A 12,102-nucleotide genomic window follows, 5' to 3' on the forward strand; every position below is an offset into this window, starting at 1 on the left:
TTAGAAAACATTGTTTTTCCAAGAAAAATCTTAGTACTAGGGATGAAATAAGTCTCATGTTAGCAAAAACGTGGAATTTAGGTTAGAACTGCAAAGCTTAAAACATTTATTTTCAGCCTAATCTCATGAGGAAAAGTAACTATTTTATGTTTTGTCAGTTTAGTGGCTAATTCAGAGTTCAATCATATAAAAATGTATGGTTTTAAAAAGGAGGCACGGAACCAAACCCCACCTATAAACCCAACCGTCATTGGCGGATGAGGAAATCGTACTAAACTGTAAGAATGAGATCTTACGAATTTATACGAATTAACAACTAAATCAAAAAGCTAAGAATTGCATGGGATTGCGTTGATATTTCAACAAACACTGGAAAGTTTCATACTTGTTCAGTTTTTTCTTTTTTTTAAAGTTATTACGATAAAATGTCTTTGTACTCTTTTAAAATGCAGTTTTAGATATTTTTGTAATGGCAAACAGCGTTATGTTTTTGTGGTCATCTGCAGTTTTTGTTATACAACAATGATGGCCTGGTTCAGTGTTGGCACCTTGTGGACAAACGGCAGAATGCATTGTCTTAAGGCTGGTTTATACTCCTGCGTCGACCCACGTAGCATGCCTTTTACGTAGTTGTGCATTTATGCTTCTGCGTGCTGTTTGTGTTGCACTGCAATAACACTTCCACAATGCTAGCTGGCAGTAGGCTATTATGTTCCTCTGTGTCAAGTTTCTTCGCGGGTGTTTTGTTTTTTCTGAACACTACCTCAAATGTAGCTAAAACTCGCTCATTCGGAGGCGGGAACTGGTGGACGTGCAACAACTTTAATCATTAGGTTAACACAAAACAAAAGTTTCCATCTGGAGTTCCTTTACGAGATTCGACACTTGTAAACACTCGCTCCATCAGGCTCGCAGCTCTCAGCACCGCCCACGCTAGTCACAGCTACCAAGCTGACCTTTTATGAGAGGTGCGCATCAGCGTTGGCGTCAGCCACGGCGAGGGCTATGTGAACGCACGTAGGCTGCGCCGGACCATACGCGTGCGCTTGAAGTATAAATCAGCCTTTAATCGCGTTAGAGGAACTACTGTAGTAAACACTCCTATGGTTGGTATCTCAACCTGTACAGTTGGAGGAGAGGTTGTTTTTACATTACTAAGACATCAATCAAACTGACTAAAAATATTTAGGTAAAATGTGTATACCGGAAAACAAAAACGACCAAAACATTTGTTGCCATTACCTTCTGTTATATTTGTTAGTTTGTGAAGACAAAAACTTCAATTGAGAGCGATTTTTGACTTTTTTCGCCTATTTTAAATACGTATAAAGTATCAAAACTTTTTGATAGAAAAAGCAGAGACACTAGAAAATGATTTTGTTTATTATTGTAAAAGTTGAGCGCCTCTTGAAATTTTTGATTCTGATTGGATAGCAGGTGTGCAATAAAATCGTTTAATGCAGGTACTTTAGGTCCACTTTGACTGCAATGTATTTCCCTCAAACATTAGTAGCAACCAAAGTAACAGTTGCCAGTGCCTTTATATCTCTAATCTCGAGGAACACCAATATGTGCGTTACCAGGAAGTCAATACTGATTAAGCGACCTGCAAATATGCGCAAAAATATTTGTGAAGAGGTAGCGAATGCATGTTACTATGAGCTATTAGTAGGGCCAGACGGAATCTGCAGACGTTTTTTGCTATTTCTGTTGAGAATTTTGGTAAAAATCTGCAGATTTTGGGCGGAATTATTTTGGGAGTATCATAACTAAAACCTTAATATGTGAAATAAAAATAATATATTTTTAACTTTTATTTAATGTATAAAATGCAAATCCAATTAGATTCACTTTAATTGGTAAACAAAGCAAGTCTCTCATAAAATATATCTACTAAAAAACTGAAAATATTACTTTACAAACTGCATTGTACAGAAATCAGATGAACATTTTCATATTAGTCAATAATATTACTGTAATTAAATAAAAAAAACTGTATAAATATAGATGTGCACACATTTACTCAAGTAAATAAACAGAATTAATGATAGGCTAAAAATCTGAGGAAATCTGTGGAATTATGCTCGTGCAGATTCCGTGTGGGCCTAGCTATTAGATATGCCCACACATGATCTATCTGATAGTAATACTTACTAGAACTTCCAAGTTGGGCTGCTTAGACACGATCTACGTTGAAAAAGCGCTATAGAAGTAAATATGAATTGAATATCTAACATGACGAAAAGTTGATCAAAAAATTGCGTCGCAAACTGTAAAACTAATTCTAACTTGTTTCGTTGTTGTGTTAAAGGTTTTTAAATGCAATTTGAGGAGGCTACCACCCAACTCTGCGTCGTGCATTTAAAATACTTTGGTTTATGGCAATCTGTTGATTATCCATTACGCATTCCATGTATTTGACTGTGCTTACGCTAAATTAGTAGTAAAAAAAGTTCATATATCATTATATTCATATTATATTCATATATCATTTTTGTAACCATGCATCAAATGTTAGAGTAGCCCACATATGTGCTTTACGCTAGTATACGAAGTGTACTTTAGGATTTGCACGTACACTGAAAAAAATTATTCAAAGATGATTCCTTGGATTTACTCAATTTTTTTACATTAAGTGGTTGTAAACTATTTATTTGGGCTGAATTTAAACAAACAAAGTTGAACATTATTAAATTTAATTTGTTTGTTTAAAATCAACACAAATAAATTGTTTGCAACAGTTCTGCATGCAACACTTTTTGCAGTGTATAGTGCTGATGTCGAAATTTGTGTTATGCACACTATATGCAGATATAAACCGAAGTATACTTCAGACTCCAAACACTGACTGAAATGACTTTTTCACGTTGACAACATGGCGGTGTTGCATTTTTCAGCTCTTGTATCATTTATCGGATCACTTCAGCAACGCTTTTAAACATGTGTTCTGTATAAACCACAGTGCCAGAGCGATCACATTCAATTTCATATCTCTGTGAGCGAACTGCCTTGTGTATTTCAATGCATCAATGATTAAACACGAGTAATCAAAGAGTGTAAATGTTTATATGCACTGAGACATGCAAACGTAAGTGTTTGTTTATGAAAAGGCACGTGTGTGTGCTTTTATTTTTTGCATTAATTCCTAAATTGGACGTATTTGTTTAGTACTTCTTAATCCGGATGAAGATGAACAGAAAAAAAATCAGGGTAATAATCTGAGAAGTGCTGCAAAACAACATTTCAGAAGTGAGACTGAACAAATTCTAGATGCAATGAGTTCTTTTACTTAAAAGGCAGGAATTTGCATCATTTTCTTTGGATTTGCTCTCCAGCCAATGAGAGGGCAGGTGGTCAAACACACCCATTGACCGTCTCCCTCAATGGAAGTCACTGATATTTTGTGACTCTCTTTAATTTGCTGCCAAGAGCAGGCTGTGATTGGCACAGATTGTGTTGTTGGTTATCAAGTTGGCAAATAACTGTGTTTTAGTTCGACAGGAAGTACATAATGTACAATGTTTAAATTTAAAGTACCTCTTTAATTTGTTGGGACGCACTGAGCAAACAATGATTTTAGTCGGTGTGGGCGATTTTATCAGTTGTGATGACCTTGAGTAGACTGTGATGATTGAGAGTAAAACTTCTGGAGCTGATGGACATCAAGCAGATCTAAAATATACAAATAATGCAACTCTTTTTATAAAGAAGTGTCTTCACATGGCCTAAACATTTTGAACACACGTCTTCATTATTTAAAAAATAATTAGATTCAAATATAAGTAGTATAATAAAATTATTAAATTAAATAAAAGATTATCTTTTTTGATGAGCATATAAAATGATTATTAATAAATGTTTAAATAAAATATTGATAATGTTATTATTCGTACAATTTGTTAATTTAAAAAAGGATGTTATTTGGCATTTCTTTTTAAGCATTTAAAACATTTATCTTTTTTTCAATGCACTTCAGTTTGTCAGTGTTTTCTGCGTTTTGCTTAATTATTTATTATTTTTGAAAGCACATTTTAACCATTTAGTCCTATAATTAATCACAACATTTACATTAAAAATGTTAAAATTGTGATTTCTTTATAAATTAAAGCATTTGAAAAATATTAATTTACATTACATGTTTATTTAATGATATGAAATAAATCTGCACTGTGACTTTAAATATTTATTTAAATACAGTTGAAGTCAGAATTATTAGCCCCCTTGAATTATTAGCCCCCCCTGTTTATTTTTTCCCCAATTTCTGTTTAATGAAGAGATTTTTTCAACACATTTCTAAACATAATAGTTTTAATAACTCATTTCTAATAACTGATTTATTTTATCTTTGCAATGATGACAGTAAATAATATTTGACTAGATATTTTTCAAGACACTTCTATACAGCTTAAAGTGACATTTAAAGGCTTAGCTAGGTTAATTAGGTTAACTAGCCAGGATAAGGTAATTAGGCAAGTTATTGTATAATGATGGCTTGTTCTGTAGACTATTGAAAAAATATATAGCTTAAAGGGGCTAATAATTTTGACCTTAAAATGGTTTAAAATAATAATAATAATAAAATAAAAAAAACAAATAAGACTTTCCAGAAGAAAAAAAATATTATCAGACAAACTGTGAAAATTTCCTTGCTCTGTTAAACATAATTTGGGAATTTTTTTTTTTTTGAAAAAGATTAAAAAAAACTTCAACTCTATTTATATTTTATATTAAATTATGACAATTTCTGTGTGTAAAATTGTTTCTTTACATATTTGTTTTTAAGCGTAGTCGTGTAATGCAGTTTTTCAGTATTGTTTCAAGGCATTATTTCAATTGTTTATTTTTGTAGGCTATGTAGAGAAGATAAATTTGCATAACCCTAATGAAATGTCAGTTAAGTTTAAAATGCTAAAACTATAATTAATTCATCATAACTAGTTTCATAATAATATAAAAAATAAAAGTTGATAATTTACCATAAATCCTTCATGTTTTTTTCAACGATAAATATCTTAACATAAAACACAGGATTTAATTGAAAGAAAGAAAGAAAGAAAGAAAGAAAGAAAGAAAGAAAGAATAATAAACAAAAGAAAGACCTTGAGAAATCGATTTGCTTGTAGACTCTCAGGGGCCTCACAACTTTCAGACTTGTAATTGTAAGTGATGAGTCAGTGTGGGGGTTCCTTGCTTTTCATTGGTCAGATCGCGCCTTACCCCGCCTCTGTTGACCAATAAAATGCCGCTGATTTGCATAAGGTCCCGCACGGTAGGATAAAGACACGCTTGTAGCGGCACCGATTTAAACTTTTGAGAGGAACTCTGGACACAAGACATCTAAAGCAGCTGCTGCCCACCAACTGGAATATTAACCTGCTGTAACACTGTAATTACCCGGATCTCAACGCCTTTTACATTCAATCATAACAAGTTGTTGAATCCGTGATCATTATGATTTTTAATAAGGGGAGAGTAAGCAGCGCTTTTTTAATATCTTGGATGTACTTTGTCTACATTTCCTCGGGAATGGAAACTACAATTGACCCAACTGCTGAATCTATCACTTTAAGTAAGTATAAGGTTATTTGATTTATTAAACGAGTGTTCATAAAGTTTAATACGTGTCCAAAGTTCAAGCTACCGGCTAAAATGTGGATCAGAGAGTCGCATAATTAATCACAACGCACAGAAATAACGGAAAGCGCCCGGTATGAACGCACGAGGCATAATGCACAAGTCATGTTTCATTGACTGCATTTTATTTCACTTTTCATCAACTCATATAAATATATAAATGTATAGCAGGAAATTATGTTAATGCAAAAATATAAAGATTTTACAAAACTTTAAAAAGTAAAGTATATATTTTAATTAAACAGTTATATATTGTTGTATAAACCGTCTTGATTATTGCTCTATATAAAGTCCATTATTGCTATATAAAGGTTGAGATTCAGTGAAACTTTTGAAACTTTTTATTTATTTGGATGTTTTTTCCATGCATTTTTATTATTTATATGCAAATGTCTGTAAAAGTTTTTATAGTCTTTTGTTTTATTCAAATTATACTATATAAACGACTACAAACATCTTCAATTTAATCGAATTTGTAGACTTTTTACAACACAGGCGAGAAATTAGAGTAAATTTTAGATGTACTTTCAGATATGTGGACATTGTACTTTTTATATTATCAGTCAAGCGCTAGGAAAAGACTCAAAATTCATGTAAAAAAGTATATATATTTTATTCAATTGTTTTTATTTGGTTCCTGCAATAATAACATGAATATATTATTGTATTCCATTTGACTTGTCAGAATGCTCAGTTATACCCTCACACGTAAAATATTACAGCAAAATTATTTTGAAGATAATCAGTCTGGGAATGGATCCAATCCTGCCATGTGGGAATAATTCTTTGTCTAGGGAAAAAAAGAGCAAAAGTATAAGCACATGCAAGATAAGCTTCTTTAAAAGTAATAATTAAAATATTTATAAGCAGCTTATGTGGAAAAAAGCGCTGAATATAATCAACACTTACTGTTTGGTGCATTGCTAGCCAGTAGGTTAAACTGATTGTTGATCTGGTTTTGTGAAGGTGACATCATAGGCAATGCCACAGAATGGATGATGGATTTCACCGACATTGAGTCCAAGTTTTCTTTTCGGACCCTTGAAGAACCAGAAGACGATCTATGCTACATAGTTCCCGGTCAACCCCAATCCATCAAAGACTGCAACTTCAATACAGAAACCAAGACTTTCATAGTTATTCATGGATGGACGGTTAGTGCTGCCCTTTTTTCTGCACTGAATGTGCACTGCAGTCCAAACAATGACGTTTTTTTTGTGTGTGTTTTTTTTTTTTCTCAGGTCACGGGTATGTTTGAGAGCTGGGTTCCCAAACTGGTAACAGCTCTTTATGAACGAGAGCCCACAGCCAATGTTATTGTGGTGGACTGGTTGTCCCGTGCGCAACAACATTACCCAACATCAGCCTCCTACACAAAACTAGTTGGCAAAGACGTGGCCAAATTTGTCAACTGGTTACAGGTATGCCAAGCCCTCAGACATTTGCAATTTTTGGTTACAATCATTGAGAGTGAATTTGATGACGATATAGAGCTTGTTTCATGCTTTAAACTTTATCCCGCATGTCTTGTTTCCTCATCCAGGCTGAAATTGATTATCCTTGGGAAAAGCTGCATCTGTTGGGTTACAGTCTTGGCGCCCATGTTGCAGGAATCGCTGGCCTTCTCACCAAACATAAAGTTAACAGAATCACAGGTAACTTGATTTAGATTTCTTAAAGCCCTGACATACTTATAGCAAAGATCTTTTTCCCGTGTAGCCCCTATTTCACTCCATGCTGGATTTAAATCTTCTTTCTGACATTGGAGATAAATATACCCTGTATGGTCACACTGTTGTGCATTTCTTGAAGTCCAGGGAGTGAAGACTATACCACTGTAAATGGGCTTTAAACTGGAGTGGGAGGCTGGTGAACAAAGACGCTAAAGATCGGAACTTGTAGCATCTCTTTAAATTAGAACAACATTTCCCTTTATCTGATCTTGATGGTCTAACCAGAAGAAATTAACTTGGGATGATTTCAATAGCTGGGTTTCCATCAGCCAGTGTTAATGCACATTTTGATGTTTCGCATGAGAAACGAGTGATGGAAACAGCAAATTTTGAAATCCCTCAATTCGCAAAAAAGTTTACACACTTGCTTGAGGTGGTTTAGGACTTGTGCCAAATAAAGTTAATGCGAATAATAGGAGATGTAAACTCATTTGTTAAACTCTGATGTAGCGAACATTACACCAACATGAACACGATTATGGTTGCCTTGTTTACTGTCGTTAACGAAGTTACCAATACTTTAGTCAGATGCTCGAACAAATTGATGAAAGCCTTATGAAAAACTACTTGGATAACATTTGCTTCATGTTATTCAATGTCAATGAAGGTAGAGATTCAGAGCTACACCTCCCCATTATATAATTCCAATGGACCACTGGTAGATCACAGGGTGTTTCTTCCAAAGTTCACTCTGGCAGGCTGTTTTGAACTCCTGAAATGAACTTAATTTTGTCCTAATATTGGATATTACATCACAGCAGTTTGTACGTCAGGGCCTATAGGGTATCAACTTTCTATTTTACCATTCAAACCACTAAAAATGTGAAGATCAACCCATTAAATGTGTGTTCGCTTCTTTAATCTTCAGGCATGGATCCTGCTGGCCCGACCTTTGAGTATGCAGATTCCCTAAGCACTCTTTCTCCAGACGACGCCAATTTCGTTGATGTTCTTCACACCAACACCCGTGGTTCTCCAGATCGTAGCATTGGGATTCAGAGGCCTGTGGGACACATAGACATCTACCCCAATGGTGGGACCTTCCAACCTGGCTGCGATCTCCAAAACACGATGTTAATGGTGGCCACTACTGGTTTGAGAAGTAAGTTACCATTGTCATCTTCAGACGTTTTTTTAATATGAAAATCACAATAATATAATATAATATAATATAATATAATATAATATAATATAATATAAGCTGCAACCTCTATCTCTTCTCTGCAGATATGGATCAGATTGTGAAGTGCTCTCACGAGCGCTCCATTCACCTCTTCATTGACTCTCTGGTGAACCAGGACCATCAGAGCATGGCTTTCCGCTGCAGCTCCAGAGACAGCTTTAACAAGGGCATGTGCCTCAGCTGCCGTAAGAACCGCTGCAACAAGGTGGGATACGCAGTCAACAAAATTCGCACGCGCAGGAGCAGCAAGATGTACATGAAAACCAGAGAGATGATGCCATATAAAGGTAAGATTAATCAAAAAACATTTGCAATTGTTCTTGGTTTTGAAAAATCTAAATATAGCCGTCTTTCCACAGTTTTCCATTATCAAGTGAAGGTCCACTTCTTTGGAAAGACACAATTAAGCTACACTGACCAGCCCATGAAGATCTCATTGTATGGAATGCACGGCGAGAAGGAGAATATTCCCTACATTATGTAAGTTAATATCATTTTCAGATAAATATGTCAGGACATATATCAGAAACTAACTACCAAAACCCTAAAAATGCAATATTACAAGGTTTACCAAAAAATTCTTAGAGGTTTCAGAGACTTTTTATGACCTTAGTTAACAAAAAAAACTAGGTCATGCAAGCTTTTTATACTGCATTTCACATCAGATTGGACTCTGTCCTGTGCTGAGATAGCTCTACAGTTTTGACACAGATTGTTTTTCATTACACAGGCCTACCTTGACCACAAACAGCACCGTGTCTTTCCTGTTGACCACGGATGCAGACATCGGAGAGCTGCTGATGGTTAAACTTCTCTGGGAGAAAGACACGCTCATCAGCTGGCCTTGGTGGAACTCCGACACCTTCCACATTCGCAAACTGCGCATCAAGTCTGGAGAGACACAATCAAAGTAAGCAGAGAGATAAAAACTAATTTCTTATATATTTATATATATATGTAGCAAAATTTCTAAACAATGTATTTTTATCTAGGATCATCTTTAGTGCAAAGGAAAGTGAATTTTCCTACCTTTCCCGTGGAGGTGAGGCGGCCGTCTTTGTGAAAGACAAAGAAGCCCAGTCAAGCCGCAAAAACCAGAGGTAAATTTCCATCAAATCTACTGACACTGATCCACAAAAGTGACCTTTCCTGTTCAGTTTATATGTTCCTGTTTTATTTGTTGTGGCGAGTTTTGTTTGACTAAACCCTCTGCACTTTACACTGGCAGATTGCACAAGATGAAGATGCACGGCAGTTCATTCAAACAGAACACTGAGTAAAGACACGTCAAAATCCACCTCTGCTGGGATCTGGCACAGAATCTGCCAGGGAAAACTGGAATGGTAGAATCTGGCCTTTCCCGTGTATATTCGGACTAACAACCTTCACCCAACCCAAGTCCAGGAGCACATTCTGCAAGAAACCACATCTTGAAAATGTTACTGCTGTGCAGTTTTAAAACAAAAACAAATCTTTTTGGAAACATCACAGGTCTGGCTAGACAATCTTTTCTGAAATGGTTTAATACATACAATATTAATTTTGTCTCCATGTAATATATTTATGCAAGTAATCTGTTCCGATCTATCTAAAAGTGACTTGCACTTAGCTAACAGGGTTTGCTAGTTGTCCACCAAAGAGACTTTCATTTTTGAGAAAAGAAACAGCCACTCGAAATTATATGGATTGTTGCATTTATCAGTATTATTCCACTTAGAGACTGAACAACTAGGTTATTTATGCCTTTGTTTGGTTGTACTGTGAATTAAGTTGTACCAAAGCAGTTTTCTAGCTATGCTAATCCTCTTTGCCTCAGTTCCGAAAGCAAAACTTTCAGACTTGTCTTTGTTGCAGCCATAAGTCAGTCTGAATGAAATGCTTTAACAAAACAAAATGGGACCAAATCCTCTCTCTCTTTCTCTCTCTGCTGAATCAAGATGAAATGATTATTGTAAATATTTGTAATTTGTCATTATATATACTTACAAACAGCTCTTCAGATGTCTACCTTTCTTTCTTTTCTTGGGTTATTGTGTCTGGCACAGGTCACTTTAAAGGCTTTGCCTCCCTTTGATTTAGTTTGTTTCGGTAAATCGAGCAAAATCAACAAACATTTCTGCCACTTTTGATTTGTTTCCCGTCACAGACTTTTAAAGCACTTCAGAAGTTCTTTTATCTGGATTTCCTGAATGCAATGAGGCAAGAAACTACTTTCGTTCACACTTGAGCCAGCCAACACTTAATTTGATCTAAGAAAAAACAAATGTTTTTTTTTTCAGGCCTGATAGTGTTGACTGCTCCGCATAATAGCCAGAAATACATCAAAACTGTTCTTTCTTCCTATTTATTGAATGTACATATTTGTATATTAAGCACATAGTATATGTATACAATGATTCTGTGGTGCTCTTGCCTCTCTTTCGAGTTATGTAGCCTTTCTATTTTTATAAACATTTTTCAAACATTGACTGATTGAAGTTGCAGGAAGGAGATGAGCTGAACCGTATTTGGTCAACTGTTGTGATCGTATGAATTTATAAGCCGTGCACTGTATGATGTCATTTTAATAAACGTTATGTTGCAGTATTTGAGCGCTTTAGGCTTTTAATTTAAATCAGTACACCAACGTACATACATATTTGATGTCCAAATGCCATGTCTGTATTAAATCTGTGTTTTAAATCTGTTACTATAAGACCATGGAAAGAAATATGCACTGAACTGCTTTAACAGTGAAACTGAATCTAATTATAAAATCCCTGAGAACTGCAAATTTCACATCAACAAATCTTGGGAAAACATTAAATATAATCTCATTTTTGTGTATATATATATATATATATATATATATATATATATATATATATATATATATATATATATATATATATATATATATATACACATACATACACACACATATATACATTAATATATATATATATATATATATATATATATATATATATATATATATATATATATATATATATACATACATATATATATATATATACATACATATATACATATACATACATACATACAAATATTTTTATTTTATCTTTATGGAATCTAATAAAACATAATTACTAAGACAACCACCTGTCATTGTTTTGTTTATGTTGGCTTCGTACTACGTGAATTCAGCATCCGCCATTCAAATAACAATCTGTGAGTAAGAAAAGTGAGGGGCGATTGACTCCCTCTATTGTTTAATGAGAGAGCAACACACGTGCAGGAACCTTGAATCAAAACACAAGAAGCTTGTTTTTTCAAGATCTCCTCCCCTTTTCATGGAAGAGCAGGTTCTTGGAATGAAAATACAGCATTCCCATACTTTCATTAGTCAGAATGTTCTGCAAGGAGACTGTTGTGAAATCTCAAGGTTAATTTTTTTTATATCCACTTTACTTTTGCCAATTTATAACTTATAGGAATGAAAACATTAGATATGGGGATCTGAATCTGCTTTTGGCTCTCAAAATGTTCGGAGAAGTCATATTTGACCTCCTCTGAGTTCTTGTACAGTGGGCAATGATTTCTAGAAGT

The 12,102-nt window shown here is 34.5% G+C and overlaps 1 protein-coding gene across 1 annotated transcript; it reads left to right on the forward strand.

The window, feature by feature from the left end:
- Nucleotides 1-5,283: 5,283 nt before the first annotated feature.
- Nucleotides 5,284-11,136, forward strand: lpla (lipoprotein lipase a). The gene is made up of 10 exons (XM_056447655.1): nt 5,284-5,569; nt 6,601-6,788; nt 6,876-7,055; nt 7,178-7,289; nt 8,236-8,469; nt 8,595-8,837; nt 8,910-9,030; nt 9,281-9,460; nt 9,543-9,650; nt 9,779-11,136. Exons 1-10 carry the CDS (start codon nt 5,452-5,454, stop codon nt 9,828-9,830), a joined length of 1,536 nt encoding a protein of 511 aa, XP_056303630.1. The 5' UTR covers nt 5,284-5,451; the 3' UTR covers nt 9,831-11,136.
- Nucleotides 11,137-12,102: the final 966 nt, after the last annotated feature.

The sequence above is a fragment of the Danio aesculapii genome, chromosome 22, assembly GCF_903798145.1.
Source record: "Danio aesculapii chromosome 22, fDanAes4.1, whole genome shotgun sequence".
In the NCBI taxonomy this organism is placed as follows: Eukaryota; Metazoa; Chordata; class Actinopteri; order Cypriniformes; family Danionidae; genus Danio; species Danio aesculapii.